The sequence below is a fragment of the Callorhinchus milii genome, unplaced genomic scaffold, assembly GCF_018977255.1.
Source record: "Callorhinchus milii isolate IMCB2004 unplaced genomic scaffold, IMCB_Cmil_1.0 Scaffold26, whole genome shotgun sequence".
In the NCBI taxonomy this organism is placed as follows: domain Eukaryota; kingdom Metazoa; phylum Chordata; class Chondrichthyes; order Chimaeriformes; family Callorhinchidae; genus Callorhinchus; species Callorhinchus milii.
In genome coordinates this window covers 5,201,873-5,224,794 of record NW_024704767.1, presented here as the reverse complement: position 1 = coordinate 5,224,794, position 22,922 = coordinate 5,201,873, and the positions used below count along the sequence as shown (strand labels likewise).

The window sequence follows — 22,922 nt, the reverse complement described above, 5'->3', positions numbered from 1 at the left end:
GAATTTTCTTTTCAGAATGTTTCAGATTTTGGGGGATTCCAGTAAATACCATTTCCCAATGTACCAAATAATGGATTTAAGACTTGGATTGGCACATGGAAGAAACATGCCAAACTTTAGTAAACGTGCCTGAAAATAAAACAAATGGTGGACATGAAAATGTGGTCTATATACATCTGTCTACAGAAGCCTATGACAGCTATCGACTGAATAGTGTTGCTGCAGCAATTATTTACTTGATCTTAAACAACATAGCAATTCACTGTGCATTGTGTCTTGGATGCTTATTAAAATCCCTGTTGTATATTAACTTGTTTAAATAATAGCTGCACTTTTATATTTTACAGTGAAAACCTCGGAAAATTAAACCAGGCAATTTATGACTCATTCATTCTGTGCTTAAAAACAATTATTTAGCATAACTTGTTGATCCTATCTTCTAAGCATATTTATATTAAAACAATTACCAACAGTGTAACATCTGAAAAAGTACTAACTTGCCTAAATATCTTCTACAGGCTGGATTAATGCTTGATCACGGGGTGAAAACAACTCCAGCTAATGCAAAGGACAAGAGGCCTTTTCTTTCACTGGTTGGTTCAAGGTGCGTTCATGGTGTAGAATAATCCAGCAATAGATGTGTTACAAAAGAACACTTAATTCTCCTGGGGGAGACGACCTGCTTTGAGAAGCTGCGCATTTTTACTTCTGAACATTAAAATATATATCATGTGTTTTAAAAACATCGTGAAATTGGTGAATCTAGTATTTATTTCAGAAGGCTTAACCAAAATCACATGTGTAGCCTGTAAAACACATAAAAACTGGGTTGAGTTTTTCTATTTTATTCAAGTAATGAAATTATCATTTTTCTCTAAAACATTTTGCTGGTGATTGATTAGTAACTTGTTGTTAATTTGTGCACCACGATATACGAACGAGATGGTTCTTCCTGTGAATAAATATGGTTGTGATTTTATATTGTTCTGCGTGTCCTTGGGGAATTCTTTTGTATTCGATCTGCAGCTGGGTGGATATTCTGTGAATTTATTTTGAATAAATTTGAATTTAAATTTTGTTTCAAAGTAAAAAGACGATGCATATTCACTACATTCTCTATTCAAAGGGTTGAGAAAAAACACGGGCTGATTCATTCATAATTGGGAACTTTAATTGGTTTATGGAAAATGTTGATCAATATACGTTAAAGAAGCAGGGATGGGGGAAGGGAGATGTGATCTAAATAAATAAGAGAACTACCTAGTTTGAATTCAGTGTGTGTTTGTAGGCAGATTCTAAAGAGATTCTCTGCAGCTAACATAAAATAGTGCAGCTGGAGAGAATTCTAGCTCTGTTTTCTTCTTCATAGAACATAGTGTTCTGAATGAAATCTTAATTCTGTTTTGGAGATGATTTGAAATGGTTGTCTGATTTCTTCCGGTTTTAGGTATAGTCCCCATAAAGAAGCTAATCCTTACAAATCGAGGGAGCCTGCTTTAATCGAGCATTACATTGCTTATAAAAATCAGGACCATGGTGCTTGGCTTCGTGGTGGCGATGTATGGTTGGATAACTGCCAGTAAGTCATACTTTTACTCTTTGAAATACAATTTATGGATTTAATCACTTTTTTTTTAAAAGGTTGGCTGTATACTTTAAATAAAAATCCATTGCTTCATCATTCTCCGTAGCTACAGTCCTTCTCATTATTTTTCTGCACAGTGATACATCACGTATACAAGGATTCATTCCATTTGTCTTTAGTTGCATAGTAAGTCTGTGCTGATGTCATATAATATTTGGACTGGAGCATATGTATGGATTTCCCTTTGGAATGTCCCAACACAGTGTACATATTCTGTAAAATGATAATAGATAATTCTAAGCTATGAATCAATAAAACCACTTGTGCAAGTGTGAGAAACAGAAAATAAGTTACTAACAAATGCATTCTATAAAAACATTTTAACAAAAGAACGATTATTTGTTAAATGTACCTTAGGCTAAGGGAAATTTTGACGTATATCAAATTGACACCCATCTTGGAAATGTTTAAACCAGGTGTAACAAGTCGTACATCATTTCATTTGAAAAGATGCCTCGAAGAAGGAAGCAAACCAACCATATTTTTTTGCATTTGTATCAAACAGTGGGTCCACCTTATTTCATTTTAAAATATTTCCAGTGTGCATCAAAGTACTGCATCTGAGGAAAGTCAAATATGCAAATATGAATGATAGAAAATATGGTTGGTTAGTTCAGATGTCGCAAAGATGATGCAATAAGAGAAGGAGACTTCTCCCTGAGGTTGTAAGCTCACTATATAGCCTGAGTGAGAGATGTTTGGGTTACCCCATTAGGTCATCCAAGCTTGCTGAGGTTTATGCCTTAAACATTTTTTAAAAAATTCTAATTTGGTTCAGATTCCGTTTTCATGACATAATTCTTCATTCGTATTTGTGTGGGTTTTTCTTTAGATTCGCTGACAATGGAATTGGTTTGACCCTTGCCAGGTATGTGCTTGCAATTATTGATTTTTTAATGATTATGTCTCTCTGATTTCCTTGTCTCCTCTCTGGAGGCTGCTGCCTCATACCGGGGTATAACTATTGAGGTGCAGAGTGCCAACTGGTACCTTACTCGCCCAGTCATTCTTCAAGCCTGGCAGAGTCCAGGCAGTGAAGGCAAACATCATGTTCCGACCATGTGAATCATCACAGAATAATTTAATACCATTCACACCCAATGTCAATATTCCAATATTTCACTACAAAATATATAGTCAATTCACATGACAGTATATTCTGTGAAGTACTTTGAGACATCTCAACGATGTGATAAGGCCCTATATCAAATGCAAGGATTATTATTATTAATGTTCACAAATACGGGCGCAATGATCACTCGATAGTGATCGAGAAGAGAATCTCAAGTTGATTTCCCTCCCCCATCCAGGTTAGGTGCTAAGCAGTAAAACTCAAACTGTTGTCCTAGCTGAGATCAGATGACAATCTCTCTACTGTTGAAAAAAACATGGCAGACTTTGTGACCCTTGATTTTTACATTCTTAGTGGTGGGACTTTTCCAGACGATGATGGGGCCAAACAGGAGATTAAAAACTCTTTGTTTGTTGGGGAGAGTTCTAACCGAGGGACAGAAATGCCGGATAATCATTTTTGGGGACCTGGCGGTTTGGATCACAGTGGACGAGCTCTTCCCAAAGGAATGTAAGTAATCCACTGCTACCAACAACAGCAGCAAATTACATTTGTATAGCACCTTTCACGTCAGGAGGACGTCCCAACTCATTGGACAATCAGGGATCTACACCCGAGCTGGTGGTTGGGGTCAGGAGGCGTGGAGAGCGGGAAGGCAAGGATAGGATGGTGACTTAAGGCACAGTGGAAGAGGAATGTCTTCAAGGAGGCCAGTGCCATCCATTAGAATTGCATCATTCTTTGCTTCCTTTTGTTTGCAATGTACTAAAATTAGATGTTTTCTCTGTGTGTTCAAACTTGTTAAAGTAAGGATCATTAATTCTGGGCAAAGGAATGGATTTCTATTTTTGCCATATGTGAGAGCTGATGAAGCTGAATTGTAAGAGCTCCTTCCGTGAGACTTCACCACCGCTTTATATCTTTTACTGTTGTATTTCTATATTTAAAAAAATGATCAATTTGTGATGAACTTTATGCCGTACATCTACGAGGCCCTCTCAAAGCCAACAGAGAAAGTAACACCTTGTAAATCAGTCAGCGCTAAATGTGTGTACCAGACCATTGCACGTTTCCATTTTCATAAACAAAAGCTGTTTTGAATCTCTTTGCTTTGAATGGTTTTGCTTAAGAAAATTAGTCATGAATAATTTTGCAACACTGAAACTGAATGTGTTTTGTTTCCACCCCACCCCCATTTCCAGGAAATTTCCCATTCGAGGAATGCAGATCTATGACGGCCCAATTAACATACAGAATTGCACTTTCCGTAAATTTGCAGCACTGGATGGTCGTCACACCAGTGCTATTGGTTTCCGACTCAACAATGCCTGGCAGAGCTGTCCACAGAACAATGTGACAAACATCACGTTTCAAGATGTCCCAGTACGTCTTTAGATTTGAGGGCTTTAATTTAGAATAATAATAATACTTGCATTTGATGTAACGTCGTTTCACGTTATTGAGACGTCTCAAAGTGCTTCACAGGATGTACTGTAAAGTGAATTGACTTGGTATATTTTGTGGGCGAAACGTGGCAGCCGGTTGTGCACAGTAATGTCCCACAAACAGCTATGGAGTGAGTGACTGATTTTATTTGGGGAGTTGTTGCCCAGGACACCAGGAAAAATTTCCTTCTCTTTTCGAATAGTGCCATGGGATCTTTAACAGACAGCTGAACAGGCAGCCGGGATCTCGGTTTAACGTCTCATCCCGAAGGACAGCACCTTCGACAATTCAACACACCCTCAGCACTGCATTGGAGTATCATCTTAGACCATGTGATTCCAAGTCCTGCCGTGGGGCTTGAACCCACGACCCTCTGACGCAGAGGCGAGTGTGTGCCAGGCTGACACACCAATTTGATCAGTTACATTGAGAAACAAACCCACAAGGAGAACTTTTGCCATTCGCTTTATTTAGATTTTAAGATCCCTGGCAAACCCTCATGTTAATGTTAGAACATTATGGAACTTATAGAAATTCTAGGACTTAAGATCTTACATGATGTCCTCATGACTGAACATATTTCACAGTGTTTCTTTTCTTTTTGTTAATGAACGGATTGTGATATCTCGTCCATTCAGATCACATCTCGCGTCTTCTTTGGAGAGCCAGGGCCGTGGTTCCACCAGATGGAAATGGATGGGGATAAAACGACTATCTTTCATGATGTGGATGGATCGGTCTCTGAATATCCTGGATCTTATATTGTAAAACATGATAACTGGCTGTTGAGGCATTCTGAATGTATTGATGTTCCAGACTGGAGGTCTGCTATCTGTAGCGGTCACTATGCACAAGTAAGTTGGGAGGTTTATTATCATACCAAATATTTTCCATGGAAGGTATTATTTTAAAATCGCCTTAATTTACAGATGTTTGAGATTATCAGGCCTTTCAAAACATTCAGCCAAATCGTTTTAGTAATCCAATTTTACCACCTTTGCTCAACATTTGGAACAACACCTTTTTTTTAATGATACATTCTTAATAAAAAATTGCCATTCGGCAAAGCAGATTTCATATTATTGACTGTAGCTTCATACTGTACACGGATTTGCGAGGAACAGTTTGATGCGCGTTTAGTTTTCAAAGGTACCATTGCAGTTAGTGTGCTCTCCTTCCTCCTGTACTTTGCGTATACTAACGCAGGAATCAAACTTGGATCTGTTTCAATCATCAATTTTTTTCAATTCTTTGCTTCAAGGTATATATTCAGACTAGACACCCAGCGAATCTGAAGATGAAGATAATTAAAGATGAGTACCCTGACAATCCTCTGTACTTAAGTGGAGCTCTGGGCAGACACAGTCATTACCAGCAATACCAGCCTGTGGTTATGCTACAGAAAGGATACACTATCCACTGGAATGGGGTAGCTCCTGAGGAGCTAACAGTATGGCTCATCAACTTTAACCGGTGAGTAGCAACCTTTTTGTCCCAAATAAAGACAAAGGTTAAATTCCTCGAACTTATTCAAGAGAGATTCACAAGGCCATTTCAAAACAATCCTGTCTTCTTTGTGCATACAGTATTATTGAACATGCCAAGTTGACATTGGCCGGGATGTGTTAAGTGGTTACATTGAAAGCAAGAAGCCACCATTCCCACACCCCCCACCAAAGAAAACATGTACACATACATTTATATATCCGTGTCCTTCCTTCATCTTTTCATAACCGGGTATAAAGAGGTTTGTGTTTTACTGGCACCCTTGTTTATTCAGCACCCAGTGTGCTGTCAGGATGAAGGCTGTGCAGATGAAGGATGGTTAACAAAGAAAATAACGAACAGATAGGGCAAGGTTTTAGGGAGAAAGCTAAGTGACACATTCTGATATCTTAATATGTGGAGTTATACAGGAAGGATACCACCTTCCCCAGGATTCTGTGTTTGACAACTTTCAGCAAAATCTATTCCAAGTACGCGAGTCAACAGCTAATCCCACAGTTCTATAAAGCAAGCCCCTTCCCCATACACACTTCCTCCTTGGCCTATCTAGGTGCAGGTTGTCTGATTCAAGATTGATACCAATGCTGGTTTGTAATTTGAAAATCCACTAAACAACTTTCAGTGACTTGTTTTGTTCGATTCCCCTCCTCGAGAGAAGAGCTTTATCTCATCTTGAGATCAGCTGAGCTCATCTTCCACAATTGTTACAGTTGTGCAAGAACAAGTTATGCAGATTTGATATCATTTATACTGTTGGAAGTGAAACTGCACGTAGCGTCAGGAGTGGACCCGCAGCATGATTTATCCTGACCAACCCCTATTTATCCTGCACATCTTTCTGTGAATTGGTGTCAAACTTGCAGCGTAAACGGAACCATTCCATTCCCTCAGCAGTTCCATAGCTGCACATAAAACTAAACATACAAAGTCTGCATGGCTTTCTATGGTATTTATACAAAACGTGGACTCATTAAAATTGGCTGCATAAACATAATTAACTCATTATACCACCTAGCTGGTAGGAACAGTTGCCAGTTAGCCTACCCTGGGATTAGGCTACAGAGTGAAGCATTGATTTCTGTCTGAGGAATCTCTCCAGGGTACTTGCAGGGCAGATAATGACCCACATAAAGAAAACAGCCCTGGGTGCAAATAGGGACCTGAAATGGAGATATGTGCTGAATATTTTGAAATAAATTCAAATGAGAGAGCACTTTGTACTAAAAGTTCAACCCCATAATTTCTTTAAAAAACACAAGCAATAGAAAGAATTATGATTATGTTTTATTTATTTTAGTTGACTGATTAACAGTGGCACTGATGACATTGTTAAGGGAAACTTGTCAGGAAGAGTTACTGAGTTGGATCATGTGCAGGAGCTATTGACTAGAGTTCAAAACAACAAGTTGCTGAAGCACCCTGAATTACTGGCTGTGTCTGTGGTGTTGTTGTTTCCCTTGTTGCACTGGAGATCAATGTGAGTTAGGCACATTACAAATCCTGCCTCACTCATGGAGGATATGATATTCTACCTGCAGCTGACTGGCAATCTAGTTTCCTCCAAATTTCACCACCTATGTGCAGGTACATGAATTTAGGATGTGCCATGACAGTAGAATGAGAAGACATAGGCTTAGAGCTGCAAAGGCAATTTCATGACATATACCAGTAAGTATTTTATTTACCCAGAGGGTAATTAATGACTGGAATAGGGTGTTTAAGACCTGGACACACACACAGAACTGTTTAATCTCATCCTTAAAGAATACCCTACAGCCCCTCTCTCACACACACACACACAAACATCACAGCATTGAGCTGCATTGTAAAATAGTTCAGTGTCCTGGCCTCAACCACCCATCTTAGAAACCTGTACCAGTCATTAATTATCCGCTGAGTAAAGAAGCTTCCTGGTGTCTGTCTTGAAATTGCACTTTGCAACTCTAAACCTGTGGCCTCTTGATCTGATGTTTCAGTGACTTGGCTGAGGGCTCAGTTAGCGGAACTCCTGCCTCTGTGTCAGAAGATTGTGAGTTCCGGCCTCATGTCAGAAATTGAGTTCACAGTCTGGGCTGACACTTCAATAATGGGGGAGGGAGTGCTGCATTGTCAGTCATGGCGTCTTAGAGATGAGACTTTAATTGAGGGTCTGTATGCCTGTCCTCTGGTGAAAGTTAAAGATTCCATGATAATGTTTGAAGAGATACACCGACTCTCAGCTGGTGTGTCTCTTCACGCCCCCCGAAATCCTGGCCAATGATCTTCAGATAAAATTAGTCATTCATCTTATGGACCCATTGCTCCGTGCAAAATGGCTGCTGAGTATACCCACAAAAATAAGGGAAAAGACGCATAACGTCCAAGATTAATGTCGTCCAATAAACAAATATCTAATGCTCTATGTAGATAACTATTTTTATGATCTCATAAATTAAAAGCAATTTATGAAAAAGTTATGTAAATTGTTTCCAGATGGTATAGCTACTTATGAAAGGGAAGTGTATGCAATTGACAAATGCTTTATGTTTAAACAGAACTTGGCAATCTTGTGGTTCCTAAAGGAAAAGTAAATGACTAAGGTGGTTGAGATTGGTGTTTATTTTTAGGTTTACTTTTATTGTGGTTGGAGAGATTAGGAGGAATGTTTGTGTTTAGTTTCCATTCACTAACATGAATCCTTCACTAATCACACATCTTGCATGTGGACCGCAGATGGTAGGTACTGGGCTCAGAAATAATTCATTGCAAATAACAACAACAAATTACATTTTTATAGTGCTTTTCATATCCCAAGGCACTGGACAGTCGAGGGTTGGCACCCACGCTTGGGGTTGGAATCGAGAGGGGTGGAGGGTATGGAGGTGGGGGTGGGAAGCTGGCCGAAGACACGGTCAATGAAGAAGGTCTTGAGATGGGCCTTGAAGGAGGCAGGTGGGGGTGATGAGTTTTAAGCAACTGATTTATTGAGACAGAATCTCAGTGACAATTTATTGTTAACTGTTATCAGTGCAGTAACTGCAAAATGGCTTTCACATTGTACTAACTGACCCTGCATTATTGTTTGTTACAATCAGTATTCGTATTTTACAGGAATGATTGGATCCAAGTAGGAATCTGTTATCCTAAAGGAACCACATTTACTATTATCTCAGACATTCATAATCAGTTAACAAAAAAACAGTCAAGACGGGAACTTTCTTGCGATCCCACCAGATGGAGAAACTGGACCGTACCGACTCTGGCAGAGGCTTCTACTTCTTTGATGAGGTTGCTGGGTACGTCAGTCAGTACATCACCTGCTGACTCTTAACATTACTGCTGGATTGAAATATTCTAGCAAGAACTTACCACGATATTCAGTGGTGTTGGCAGGAATAAAGATCGGAAGACGTAATATTGCCACTTTAAAGCTCTTAAAATGTATTTGGTGCATTTAGCTTTTGCTAAGATGTGATATTAAGCCAAGAAAGCAAAGGTTTAAAAACTTTTGAAGTTTTATCTGTATTTTTTTTGTCAGCTGCAATAAGGAACCTTTACACTTATTTTCCTGTAAATAATTTGGCAAAAAAGCCTGCAAAATAAGCTTTTGAAGTGAGCTTTGATTTCAATATTTGCAAATTTGGTTAATTTACATTCAAAAGACTATTTCACCTCATTCAGATGCTGATTCTTGTTTTATTTTTCCACCATCAAAGAGTTCTGTTCTTGAAAGTGAAAGCTCACCACAACCGCCAGGAGTTTGCTTTCTGCTCTGAGAGAGGATGCGAGAGAATAAAGATCAAAGCCATCATTCCAAAGAATAGCAAGATTAGTGACTGTGTTATGAGGGTATATCCGAAGTATGGAAGAATTCCTACTGTGGATGTGCCAATGCCACAGAAGCTACCCACAGCCCAGCTGGTAAATTGCTTTTCTTTCCTCAAAGGAAAAAATATGCACATCATTAATCTTTTAATTATTTCTTGTGGTCAATCCATTTCCTGTGGGAGATTAAGCTAAAAGGAATCTGCAATAAAGCAAGGGTACATGATCTGTTAAAGGAATTGGCTTCGCAGACCGAATAGTCTTATCATGTTCTTCCATGTCATTCCTATGGACCTCATTGAAAGTGCAATTTGAATGGCTTTACAAGACTCAACTAATTTCATCCATTATAATCTGCACGCCGTTTTTTGGATGAGACGATAAACCGAGGCCTCATTTGCCTATTTAGATGTACGTTAAAGATCCCATGGCATGATTCAAACAATCCCCCAAATAAAATTGATCACTGACTTTGTCACTGCTGTGCGCAAATAGACTGTCGCCCACAAATCAGTCACTGCACTTTACAGTAAATCCTGTGGAGCTCTTTGAGACATCTTGATGACGTGATAAGGAGCTATATCAAATGCAAGGATTAGTATTTTTTATTATTATCGTGTGAAGTGCTTCAGGAAGTCCTCCCGACGTGAAAGGTGCGGTACCAAATTTAAGCATCATTATTATTGTTATCACCTAACAACCCAACATTGAAAATAGTGTGAAGCAGCATGTGTATCTAACAACATTTGATTTGTTCCTTGACATTGTTGTTCTCTCTCTTGTTGCAGCATACCAAAGATCGATTCTTAGAGGTAAAGCTTGAATCCTATAGAACCAGATTCTTCCATATAAAGGATAACTTGGCCTATTCAGTGGTAAGTACAGTTTTTGTTGCGTTTTTTGTATAAATATTTTTCAAATGTAATGATTAAAAAGAGAATGAAATGTTTTCTGCAAAATTTGCTGCTCACTCCCACTAGGGGCCAGGTTGATAATACCACAAAAACTGATTTCATCTTAAGACCCAAACAATCTGTCAAATAACAGAAAGCTTTTATCATTCCACCACTCAAACATTTTGAAATTGAACAAATAACAAAAATGCTTAACTCTAGCTCCAGCAGTAGGTTTAATTTTATTTCGTAGTTTCATAAAAAACATTATTTTAAAAGTAATCAAATGTGACTTACTGTGAGGTGCTGTGACATATGTATAATGAAATAACAGCTTTGTTTTGAGTAATAATTCTCAGTTTAGCGATCAGATCAATAAAACAATTGTTCTTTTTAATTTTTTAATACATATTCTAAAAGCAAATTCCAAACATCAAATTGACCAAAAATGTTAACAATTTTAACTACACTTTCTAATCTTTTAAAAGTGAATAAAATAATAATATATAATCCTTCCATTTGCGCCTTATCCTGTCATTGAGACTTCTCAAAGCGCTTCACAGAATGTACTGTAAAGTTTTGTCGGCGAAATAACGGAGTGGAATGGAGAGGGGAAACGGCATCTGATTTACATTAAAAAATTAAGCAATTTAAATCTCTACTAAGTCCTTTAGAAAATACACCTGAAAGTACCAGCATTAAATGAATTCTGAAACTGAGTAGAAAAAAGGATCAGATGAAACAATGTGTCTCTCTGATAATTTATTTGTACATTAATGTGGGTTTTCATTCCCTTTCTGGTATGTACTTTTTATTGCGTGTCTTGAGTTTCCACTAATAGCTATACCTGATTTTCTTTCAACCTTTACTGCGCAGGTTAATGGAAAGAAGTATTATCATTCAGAGGACGGGATGCAGATCATTGTAATGGATGGACAGACCGGAAAAGTGGTCGATAATAAAAGTTTTAAAAACACGATCTTACGAGGTATCCCAGTCCATGTGGAGAATTATGTAACAAACATAAAAAACAAGTAAGTAATTAAAATAGTTCAACCTTGGCCTAAATGTAGTTTTGCCAGAAACGCGTGGCGGAGTAGGAAAACATTGGCCAGCTGTTTTATTTTTTCATTTAACTTAACACATCTGTGCCTCGGCTTCTCAAATGCCACGCAGAGGTTAAAGTGTGGGGCAGTCGATCACAATCGGGTGTCATCAATGGTGGATTGCGTGATGTCATTGCGGAAGCAGCATAGCACAATCTCTGTTCTGTGGAATGATATTGATGCCTTTAACCAATCAGCCCTGCACTTACATAACAGCAGGAAAACGGGACAAACGCAAAGCCAATTCACGTTCAAATGTTCCACATTACATAAGCACTTCGCAGTCAGTACGTATTGGGTATGGCTTAATTTATTTCGTATGTTCTGTACGTGTATGAAATCTGGGATCATTCATCTTCCATTGCGGTTTTCCTCCTGCTAACTAATCTGGGACTGCAATTAATATACAGTAAACTCCTGATAACTCGTCGCTTTAAGGGAAAAGAGCTCATTGTTGAGTTATCTGCGTTGGTGAGTTAGGCATATATGAACATGCATAAGTAAATATATTGACAGCATAATGACCTAAATAGTGGTGACAAGTTAAGCCGGTGTCAAGTTATCCAGAGTTTACAATGCCATTTTGGGTGGACTTGGAAATGTTCTGCAATTTGAACGAAGGTAGAATATTCAGAGTATATTGTTTTAAAATCATAATGAAAATTAGGATTAATGGACTCCTCTATTTCTAGTTCCATAGTTCTGGTGACATCGAAAGGAAGACTGATTTCAGAAAGACCTTGGAACAATGTTCTAACACAACTTGGAGCTCCCAGTGGCATTAAACTAAAAGGTGTATTCTTTTGGAGGATTTTAATGGCTCAATAGTTTTATTGATCCGTATTTTATATTGTTCTTTGTGGAATATGTTTTGCTCAATCCTGAAATGTCAGTCTAGCTTTTCATGACTGTACCTCTAGTGGCTAGAGAATAGATACTGTAATTTGTTGTTTTTCCCCTTTTCTCATCCATAGCAAATTGTAGCGATTGCCTTTAATCTCATTTCCTATTCAACATTTTCTCCAGATGTTCTTTTTTTTAAAACAGATGTTCTTAAACGGACTGAAAGGTGTTAAGTCCATTTAGTTATTAAGAGTTGATTTTACGAGAACTCCAGTGCACATTACATTTAAACACATTCATACTACGGCTGAAAACGTATTTGAATTCAATGGGCAACAAGTGGCCTGGTTACTGTTGTCATTCTTAACAAAAACAAGTATATGAATTTAATGGGGAGTAGTGAAAGACATGCTCCTGAATAAACATGTATATATTTGGTAATTCTTAGCTATCAACAATGTATTACAGATAATGCCATTTCGATTTTATTCTCACAATTTCTATGACCTTAGCTCCTGTTTGGCATTTAATAACTATTCAACATTTTCCTGGCTGGTGCAGTAGGAGAAGCCATGTACTGACCACTTCCTTGGCTCTCATCTGATATCAGCTGATGTTTTTAATTTTCCAACACAAATAAAAACCAAACAGTGGGAAGTTCCTGGTTCATGTATATACTGGAGATGATCTCTGAAGACTTGAGTTGAATTGATGCCTGCACTGGCTAAAAGCACAATTGAACATCTGAAGTTCAGTAACGCTGGGAGTTTTGCCACGCAATAAATCTTTACAGCACTTTTTTTTAAATTAAATTGGCTCAGGCAACACACAATGGCAAGGCATAGTGGCAGAGAAGAGTAGGCCTGAAATGAGCACAGACGGCAGGCTGTGAGTTCCTGCCCACAACAATTGTGCCGCTGTAGGCAGGCGATAAGTGGTGTTTTTCTTGCAGGAATGGAGGAAAATTTCTTGCAGGTAGCTGTGAAGGGAAAGTGTAGCACAGGGTAACCAGATGGAAAGAGAGGGAGCAAATTTATAGCAGAAAGAATGTTCCGTTTTCTTAAATTGGAGATGGTGGCTCCATTTTTTTTATTAGTGTTTTTAACTTTTTTACTTCCATTATTGTTCACTATCATTCCCTGTATTTGCAATTGTTACTTTTTTTTCTTCTGTTTTTATTTCAGAAAAACTTGTGTTTGTGGGATTTAAAGGAAGCTTCAAGCCTGACTGGATAAAATTTGCCACCAGTGAATCGGCTGCAAAAATTCATGAAGTTGTGCCCATCCCTGTCATAAAGAAAGAAAAACTATGAGCAATTGTAGTATTGCCCAAGTACAACTTGGTTTATTTACACAGGAGAAATCACGGTAGTGCTAATGATATGTGTAGGGTAAACATCTATGAATATGATCCTATGGGTAGGATAACAGGTTGGCAGAACTGTCAAGGATTGCATTAGCAGCACAGCTATAGTGTTTTATGTGAAGAAACAAAGCTTACTTAAAAAGTTGATACTATTTGTAGGTGTATTTGATGATATTCCCTATTTTGTCTGAAATGTCTCCTTCCCGAAATAGCTGGTCCTTTTTCGGTTCTTTATACTTTAGTGTTTTGTATGTTGGTGTTTCTTTCTGTAAACCTCACAAAAGATTTATTTTATGCTGTGTGTACGTTTCTATTTATTTATTAAGGCACTATAGAACAAAACACCAAGGCACTTGTGGAACTGCATTGTACAATTTCCATATCTATAACAGAACGTAAATATATTTTCCATATCACTATTACTTGCTCTGGTAAAATCATAGTAACAAATCTGATTATGGTAATTTAAGCATTGGTTAAGAATGTAATTTATTGAAGTGGAAGGTCTCTTTTTAAGATTTCCTTCCGAAGGGGATGTTGGTTTATATAAATATAAATGATCTGTGTATACAGAAATGTGTGTATGTAATGATTCATAATAAATGTAAATCTAATTGATTTCCAAGTGAAATGAATGACAATAATTGTGTTGTATTTTATCTGTACATGTTGTTTTATTTTTGTTGGTCAGCCAGGTGTCTGACACATGCAGAAACTCATCACCATGCTTGAGTATCCAAACCAAACAGAGTTCCATGCATCCCACCTATTGAATGGAAATTCCAGTGAGATTTATCTGAATGGAATGCACACTCTATTCCCTGGAGGGTTGCATTCCGCTTACCTAATTCTGGAGAGTATTAGGCTCTAGATGTCAAAATACAATACTTTAATAAACTTGGGACAGGAAATAATTATTTTAAATAACCAGAGATCTAAAATATTGACTATGTGGATGTACAACAACAAGATTACATTTATAGAGCGCCTTTCACGTCGGGAGGACGTCCCAAGGCGCTGTACAGTTGGGTCAGGACCCGAGCAGGGGGGAAATGGTCAGGGTGAGGGGAGGGAAGGGAGGGAGCGAGGAGGGGGTAGAGAGTCGAGAGGGGAGCTGAAGGCACGGTCAAAGAGAAAGGTCTTGAGATCGGCCTTGAAGGAGGAAAGGGAGGAGGCGGCGAAGGCACTGGGGGATAGAGTTCCAGAGCCTCGGGGCTGAGAGGCTGAAGGCCCGGCCACCAATGGTAGGGCGGTTGGGGCAGAGGATGTGGAGCAGACCGGAGCCAGAGGAACGGAGGGTACGGGCAGGTAGGTAGGGGGATAGTAGGTCGGAGAGAGCAAGGCCGTGAATGGCCTTGTAGGTGAGGATGAGGATCTTAAATTCGATCCTCTGGGGGATGGGGAGCCAGTGGAGGCGAGCGAGGGTGGGAGTGATGTGGTCCCGAAGCCTGGAGTGGGACAGTACACGAGCTGTAGAGTTCTGAATGACCTGCAGCTTGTGGAGGGAGGTGCCGGGAAGGCCGGCGAGGAGAGAGTTCCCATAGTCCAGCCTTGAGGTGGTAAAGGCGTGGAGTTTCAGCAGCATGAGGGGTGTGGTAGTGCCGTAGTCTTGCGACATTCCGGAGAAATATATGCCACAAACACAACTGAATAGAAAGGAGGAACCCCTAGGCCTAGTTTTGATATTAGAATATTTGGTCATTATAATAAGTTGTTTTAAAATACTGTACAGAGGGGGAAGAGGGTAAACAAAACCAGAGTCCAAACTGGCAATTAATAAAGAAAAGTGCCAAAGTTTGTGAGTGATTATGTTTATACTGTTGGCAACCCAATAATAGAAAAAATTATTCCCAAAGGAAAGAACTCAAGTTTTCCACATTGATTTACTGCACGATTATAATTAAAGTTTAATTAGTGTTAGAGCATTACATTCTCGAATTAATATAAATCCACAAGCTCTACACATTATAGTACAAGATGTTTTGATAAGGCACTATAGTTGAAGTGCAAGGATTATTATAATAAAACAAACTAATGGTACTTTATCAACATGCTTGTCAGCATTTAACCTCCTTTCTGTACAAATGCATTGGTGAGTTTCCATTGAGTGATGATAAACACATAACTATTAACACTGCTTGGATTCCAATTTGCAGTTCAGTGGGTGAAAAATGTACTTTGTGATATGATAATTATCACTGCTGAGATCACCACGAAAATTGGGGCCAACAATTTGGTAATTATTGTATGTTCAGGGGTGTTAATACCTCTTCCCCCACTCCCCCCAATTTTGGCTTGATAGTTTACCCAAAACATTGTTTTTCTTACTAGTTTATATTCTTTTCATTGTAATTTCATTGTAATTCATTGTAAGTGCCAGTTTCTGGGAAACAGGTTGTTCCGAAACTGCTTCAAAGCGTATTTGGATTACTGCAACCCTGAAGGCAAGCTTGTGGTGATCCAGTTACAGCTATAAAAGCATAGCAACCAACACTGAGCTGTTTTGCTACTTGTTCTCTTTAGTTACTTTTACTAGTAAGTCTTATTACCCTTTAAGAGCTATTTCTGGTGCTATTTATGACTTTCATTGGAATTTTGCAAGGAAAGAAAGAGATGAGTCAGGCAAAAGACAAGGAGAACAAGCAAGAAATGTAATTAATCAATGCATATACGTGTGTGTGTGTGTGTATGTGTGCGTGTGTATGTGTATATATATACACATATATGATTCAGGTCACCTCCAGTAAAATTGTATTTAATAAAAGGCTTAGGTTAATTTTTCTTGACCATTAATTTTCCAAATGACATACTTTTATAATTCATGTAATATAAAAAATATAGTGCCAGCTACTGTCTGACTGACGAGCTTATTTCTCAAAAGAGTTGACTTAAGTGTCATTTCTTGCCCACGGCACTGGCGGTGTCCTGATGTACACTTTTTTTCTCCTTTGCTTATAACGCAGCTTATGTGATAATGAACCTAGTTATAACATGACCATGTTATAACAGAGTTGTCCTGTATGTTTTTTTTAAAAAAAATCACGGTTGGCTTGATTAGAGGGAGTAAATAATAGAGACTTGGTAAAAAGAGAATTTAAAACAGGAACCGAGAAACAAAATAATAATAATTCTAGCATTTGATATAACCCCTTATTGTGTTTTCGAGACGTGTCAAAGCACTTCATAGAATATACTGTAAAGTGAATTGACTATATTTTGTGGCTGAAGCACGGCAACCACTGCAGTGTCCTACAAACTGGATTCATGGATTTTTTTTAAAAAAATTGAGGGATTATTACCACTGGAAAGCAATCCGCCAATTGAATAACAACCGGTTTCCTACTTAATGCTCGTTAAACAAAGGCTTGGCTAAGGTTTCCACCACTTTGAAACGATATCCAACATGAGACATACACTGTGAGTGCAGGTTATTTCTGTAGCATTCAAATTCTAATAATAGTTTTGTGGATATGTGAGCACAAGTAAGTATAATCTGTGTATCAGAAAATACTGCAATTGTATTTATCATTGCTATAGCAATAGTGCCACCTAGTGTCTGCATTCCAAAACAAGAATTTAATCCGTTTAAAACACTTTGTTCAAGCTGGTGTGTAGTTTATTTATAAAATTAGACATTTTAGGGACAAAATTCCATGGTCGAGAATAATTTGTGGCAATGTCAGAATGTGTAAAGTGCGCTTAGAAAATGGTAAAAGTGGTAAAATAGTAATGAAATGGGTGTAAAATCCTTGATTGATGCATTGAAACTCCATAATTGACAAGTTGAAACATTCCACTATCTGGTAAGGATACTGTCAACTAACATCTGAGTGATTTGGGTGTTAGCCACTCTTTTAAGGTTTACTGTCTGCCCTACACCTTAAACCTGCCATGTGCTTTTGTCGTTGCCGAACAAAAACGACTGATGTACACCCAGTTTAATGAATGCCACAATGATTGCCATCATTATTCCCCAACACATCCATTAATGATACACATGGTTTCACTGTCAGGCATTATCTAAGGATTGGGAAGTAGTTGTGAAATGTGGCGTTGATCAATGGTAAGAATTGCTACAACTGGCAGTGATCAATTGTAGGAAAAGCATAAAACGCAGCATGAATCCAAATGTGCTGAACAAGTTACCTTTAGAAACAGGCAGTGCAAATTGAGGCTATTGGCCATATTTTGCCCACCTGTTGCCACAAGGCTCAGCTCTGTATAGCTGCTCCTACTCCCGATGCATTATATTGACGGGAAGTTATTCCTGAGAATATTATGTGAATAGAATTTAGGACGTTTAGATCAAACATGCCATTGGAGTTGCTAGGCTATCTTTATCTAAATTTCTTTGGATCCAGAAATAAGATCACCCAACCGTTGCAATGTCTTCTCATAATTCAGATACTCGATATTATATCTTATTGTAGTTGCTCCTGTTGTGTGCTTCCCAAAATTCAAGAAGTACATTTGCTTGGAAAGAAAATTATAATATAACCAGCTACCGCCTGAGGGCGATAGCCACGTGAATTAAAATGTTTACCAAAAAAAAATAAGGTTTAAATTATGTAAAGAATCCCTCTCAACAAAAAAAATTGATTAGGCCAGGGAGTCAAGAGCTGTACAGTGATTGATAATTTCCTTCCATTCTGTCCTGGAAAGAAATCAAGGCTTGGCGAGCAATGAAACTGGACACTTCAGATGGGGAAAAGTCAAAAGATAATAAATAATGAATCAGGTTAATCCAATTGAATTTATTTGAAATGCTCTAATATTTTAATGCTGGCGGGATGAACTTAACATTAATAATGTACGAGAAATCTTGGTAGATATATGGGTGCTGGGTCTGGTAGCTTACTTGGTGGTGGTGTGCTAGAGCACAGAATGCATGAGGTTGAGTTCAGCAATAAATCATCACTGCCAGAATGTGAATCTAATTTATATTTTATCTTTTGTTCTGCTATTGTATTGATTGGGAGAGAGGAAGTGATGCAGCAATACTGCAAAAGTGTAATGCAGTAATTCTACAAGGCAGTGGTGCAGTCATTCTGTGTGGAAAAGTGATCTGACAAACTGGTGAATTGTTTGCAGGAGGATTTTTAGATCATGTCGTGAAGCTCACTCATTGGAGGTATAATCAGAGATTTGGATCCATTCTGTTGGGACATAACATTGCTGCATTGTATGAGAGAGACACTGATAGATGGTGCTGGTCAACTAAAATGATAGTGGGTGAGGAATAAATATTGGCCAGGATACCAGAAGGACGCCTTGCTTTCCTTTTTATATTTAATTGTGCCATGGGAACTGAATATGCCTGGGATCTCTGAGCAAAGGGACATTAGTGACAGGATCAATGCTTCTACACGACACTTCGCACTTCACCTCCTATTTATTTGCTGAGCACAAACCCACTGTGTAACGCAAAACTAAATGAAAATCATTCATTCATAAATGATTTGGCACTGCTGAAAGGAGCTTTCTGTACAAAGGGAATCATTTCCATAGTGAATGTCGCCGGATAGAGTTACATATCTGTCTTCAGCACAGTGGAGCCTTTGGAGCAATTTCACTGGAACTCATCCACACATAAAATAACCCTTAAATCTGCTGCTTATGTGCGATGTATGTGCTGCTTCCCGAATATTTTCAGAAAGTATATCTTAATTGTTCTCTAATTTTGTTTCATTATCCACGCTCCAGCATTATAGTTCAACTCATTCAAATTACCTTAGCAAATCAACCAACCACCGTCTTGTACAATGCTGCTCCATACATTCTGGGTTGAATGGGCTGTGCTATCAGATACCTCAGCACAAGGCACGTTTATATAAGATTAGGGAAATTGGATATAAAATACCTCACGCAAATTACCTTCCAGATTAATCAACATTACTATTTAATAAAAGCTGCAGAGAATTCCTCCTGCATATTTCCTATTCACACACTGATGTAAGTAGTTGGACACACAGATCTACTTGCCAGGCATGAAAAAGCCAAGTTAAATTGAACAACGCACAATTGCTAAAGATTCTGTGAGCTGCAGAAAATTGATTCTGTTTACATTTAAATGGTTGATAAAGTGAGAAATTATTTTCCCAGTTTCGCTCTTACACATTGAATCCTAAAACTAAAGAAAAGCGCAACAGTTTGATGACTCACTGTTCTCCCTTGGAAACTACTCACATCAAATATGTAAAAGACAATTCACATCACCGAGTGGGAGCATTAAAAACATATTTTTTTGTACTCATAATGGCTCCCACTAAATCTCATTGAAGATAATAAAAGTCCCATTATCAGAAATTACAGAAACCCGCTAGGAGAAGGGGCAGAGCGATGCCCCTAAAAATGAAACAAACTGGTTTCCAAGGTGTGGCATGCAATCCAGCCATATTCATTCTATATGCAAACTTCTTTGACTTGTTTTGATTCAGTCAAGTGGTACATGCCGTTGCTCGGTATACTGTCCCATAAAGGCTGCAGCAAGTTATAGAATGTTACAGCACAAAAACAGGTCATTTGACCCGTCAAGTCTACACTGGTGTTTTTTCCTTCCGCAAAACAACCTCATTTAATCTCATTCTATTGTTCGATCCCAATTCCCTTTAATATTCCTTTTCCAAGCATGGGTCGAATTCCCTCTTAAAAGAACTCACAGACTCTGCCCCAACGATTTGTGACAGAGAATTCCACATTCTAACCATTCTCTCGACCAAACCGGTCTCAATTGCAGAAATCCAATTCAGGAGGATATTGCCTACAACTAGATAGCAAAGCTTGGATCAAACGCTGGATGTGCTTCATTACCAGCCAGATTGCTGCGAGTTCAAATCTGTTGACGTGATAAGGTTGACCACTATTTCATTACTATTGGCATTTTAAACATCATCTTAATCTCTTTAATAGCTACAAACACTGTTGGTTATGAAGAATTATGTCATTGATCTCTTTAGAATGAGTCACATTTTTGCACCAAAAGCATATTACGATGAGATTGTGTGATTCATGAACGAGGCTGCAATAAGCATACAAGGATCTTTGAACCTTCAAGTAACATTCTACATATTAATGTGAAGTTAACATTCTTGGTTCTAAATTTAGCATGCTGCAAAGATATTTATGCTGTCTGAATATTATAAAATTGTATATTTAATATAAATGTAAATTATAAACACTTTTCTAGATGTATGAATTTCTCCTTTGGTCAGGGGGAGATGGACGGAATATCGCTTACCTTCAACAATTTTTCTTTTTATCTTCTTGAACTGTTTACTGAAACTTTATTTGCGTGTGAACCTTAACAGTGAAATTTTGTGGGATTTTTAAGCCAATCCCAAGCGGGAGTGAGAGCCCTGGTTAATTTCCCTTTTCCAAACCTTGAGACTCCGAAAGGCAAACACCCCTTCCCGCTCCCTCATCCATACCCTCCCCAACACTGCCTGCTCCTCAAACTCCATGCATGGTCACTTCTCCCCCATGACCTCAAATCCTCTCTATACTACTCTTCCCTTCACCGCCCGCCCACCAGCAAACCTAGCCGGATTTCCCTACAAAATGTCTGCTTCCTCTCCAACAAAGCACTTATTATCCACGACCTCATCCTGGATGAGCCCATTGATATTCTTGGGCTTCCAGAAACCCTCCACAATTTTTTTCCACCCCTTGAAAAGTCTTCCCCGAGTCCCTCAGAAATGCCCTCTCTTCCTCGGACCTTCTCTCCCTCTGGCCCTCCACCCGCAATGATCCTGATGCAGCTGTGAAGCTGGTTAATGACAGTCTCTCCATAACCTTCAATGCCCTGGCACCCCTGAAATCCAAGGTTGTTTCCAAACCCACCCACCACTCCCCCTGCTACAACAGTCATCTTAGCTCACTCAAAACACAAACCCGGATGCTCGAGCAGATGGCAGAAATCCAGCCTCACAATTCACTGCCAACTGTGGCTCGAGCACCTCCGCACCTACCGCTTCTCCCTTTCACAGGCCCAAACTGACTTTTACTTTAAAGTCATCCTGGAGGCAAACAACAATCCAAAGACGCTGTTTTCCACCATCCATCACCTCCTCCATGTACCTCCTCAAGCTCCCTCTATCCTCACGTCAAATATCAAGTGTGAAGAGGTACTAGGCTTATTTGCCTCAAAATTGAAAACATCTGCTTGACTGCATCAACCCCCACCTCATGTTCCCTTCCAACCCATCCAGACCATCCACACTGCCTTCTTCCTCCGCCACGGCTCCTGCCACTCCCCCCTCCTTACAACTCCTTTGCCCCCATTTGTCCCTCCTCCCTCTCAACCACAATCACCCAAATGAAGGTCACTCAACTCCCCCTTCTCCTTCCCCTGCTGGCCGACATGGTCAACCAGTCTCTCTCCTCAGGCTCTGTTCCACTCCCCCAGAAAACCGGTTATACTACTCCTCAAAAAACCCACCCTCGATCCCTCTAAACTCGCAGACTGCTGTCCCATCTCCAACCTACCCTTCCTTGCCTGGAATGCACTGTTGCAGGTCAACTTTGGTCCGCCGATATTCCATCAGCTTGTCTGTCAGACATCAAGACCCGGACGAGTGTAAACTTCCTGCAGCTTAAAATGGACAAGATGGAAACCATAACCCTTTGGCTCGCATCAACATCTTCAATCTGGCGAATCTAAACTACTCAACCTCCCTAGGGTTTCCATCAGAATCACCAAACCAGTACGCAATCTAGGCATCCGATTTGACTCCCAACTGTCCTTCTTTCCCCTAACCAGGACCGCTTTCTTCCACCTCTGCCACATTGCCTGCCTCCAACCGTAATTACCCCAAATGCAGCCGAATCCCTTGTGCATGCATTTGTCACCTCCCGCTTGGATTACTCCAACGCACTTCTCGCCAGTCTCCCCAGCTCCACCATTCACAAGATCCAGCTCATTCAAAACTCTGCTGCCCACATACTGACCCGAACCAAACTCCATACCCACATCTCACCAGTTCTGGTCAGGCTCCACATTCAATGGGGGGGGGGGGGGGGGGCACAAGCAGGGTCTCCCTAGAGCTGAACTGGCTTCATGGTCACAAGTTTTACAACGGTACATCAGAAGTAAACCCACTCTCTGTGGTTGTCTATTTAAACTGTCGTCCAGTTCCTGAGCTAGTACTCCAGGCTGGCTCAACTGTAGGACTTGAAAGGGCAGATTGGGGGCAGGGATTCTTTCCACTCAGCTCCCATTAACTCTGCAATGTAAGTGTCTCAGG

General features: G+C 39.3%; 1 protein-coding gene across 1 annotated transcript in view; it reads left to right on the top strand.

Moving 5' to 3' along the window:
- Window positions 1-14,315, top strand: part of LOC103187599 (cell migration inducing hyaluronidase 1) — an 80,494-nt gene extending 66,179 nt beyond the window's left edge. Inside the window, 14 exon segments of the mRNA XM_042344119.1 lie at window positions 519-604; window positions 1,448-1,579; window positions 2,478-2,513; window positions 3,072-3,227; window positions 3,920-4,100; window positions 4,802-5,017; window positions 5,425-5,636; window positions 8,760-8,836; window positions 8,839-8,944; window positions 9,365-9,569; window positions 10,262-10,348; window positions 11,243-11,400; window positions 12,165-12,265; window positions 13,500-14,315. Of these exon segments, the coding sequence (XP_042200053.1) occupies window positions 519-604; window positions 1,448-1,579; window positions 2,478-2,513; window positions 3,072-3,227; window positions 3,920-4,100; window positions 4,802-5,017; window positions 5,425-5,636; window positions 8,760-8,836; window positions 8,839-8,944; window positions 9,365-9,569; window positions 10,262-10,348; window positions 11,243-11,400; window positions 12,165-12,265; window positions 13,500-13,627 (1,881 nt within the window). The 3' untranslated portion in view covers window positions 13,628-14,315.
- The last annotated feature ends 8,607 nt before the right edge of the window (window positions 14,316-22,922 follow it).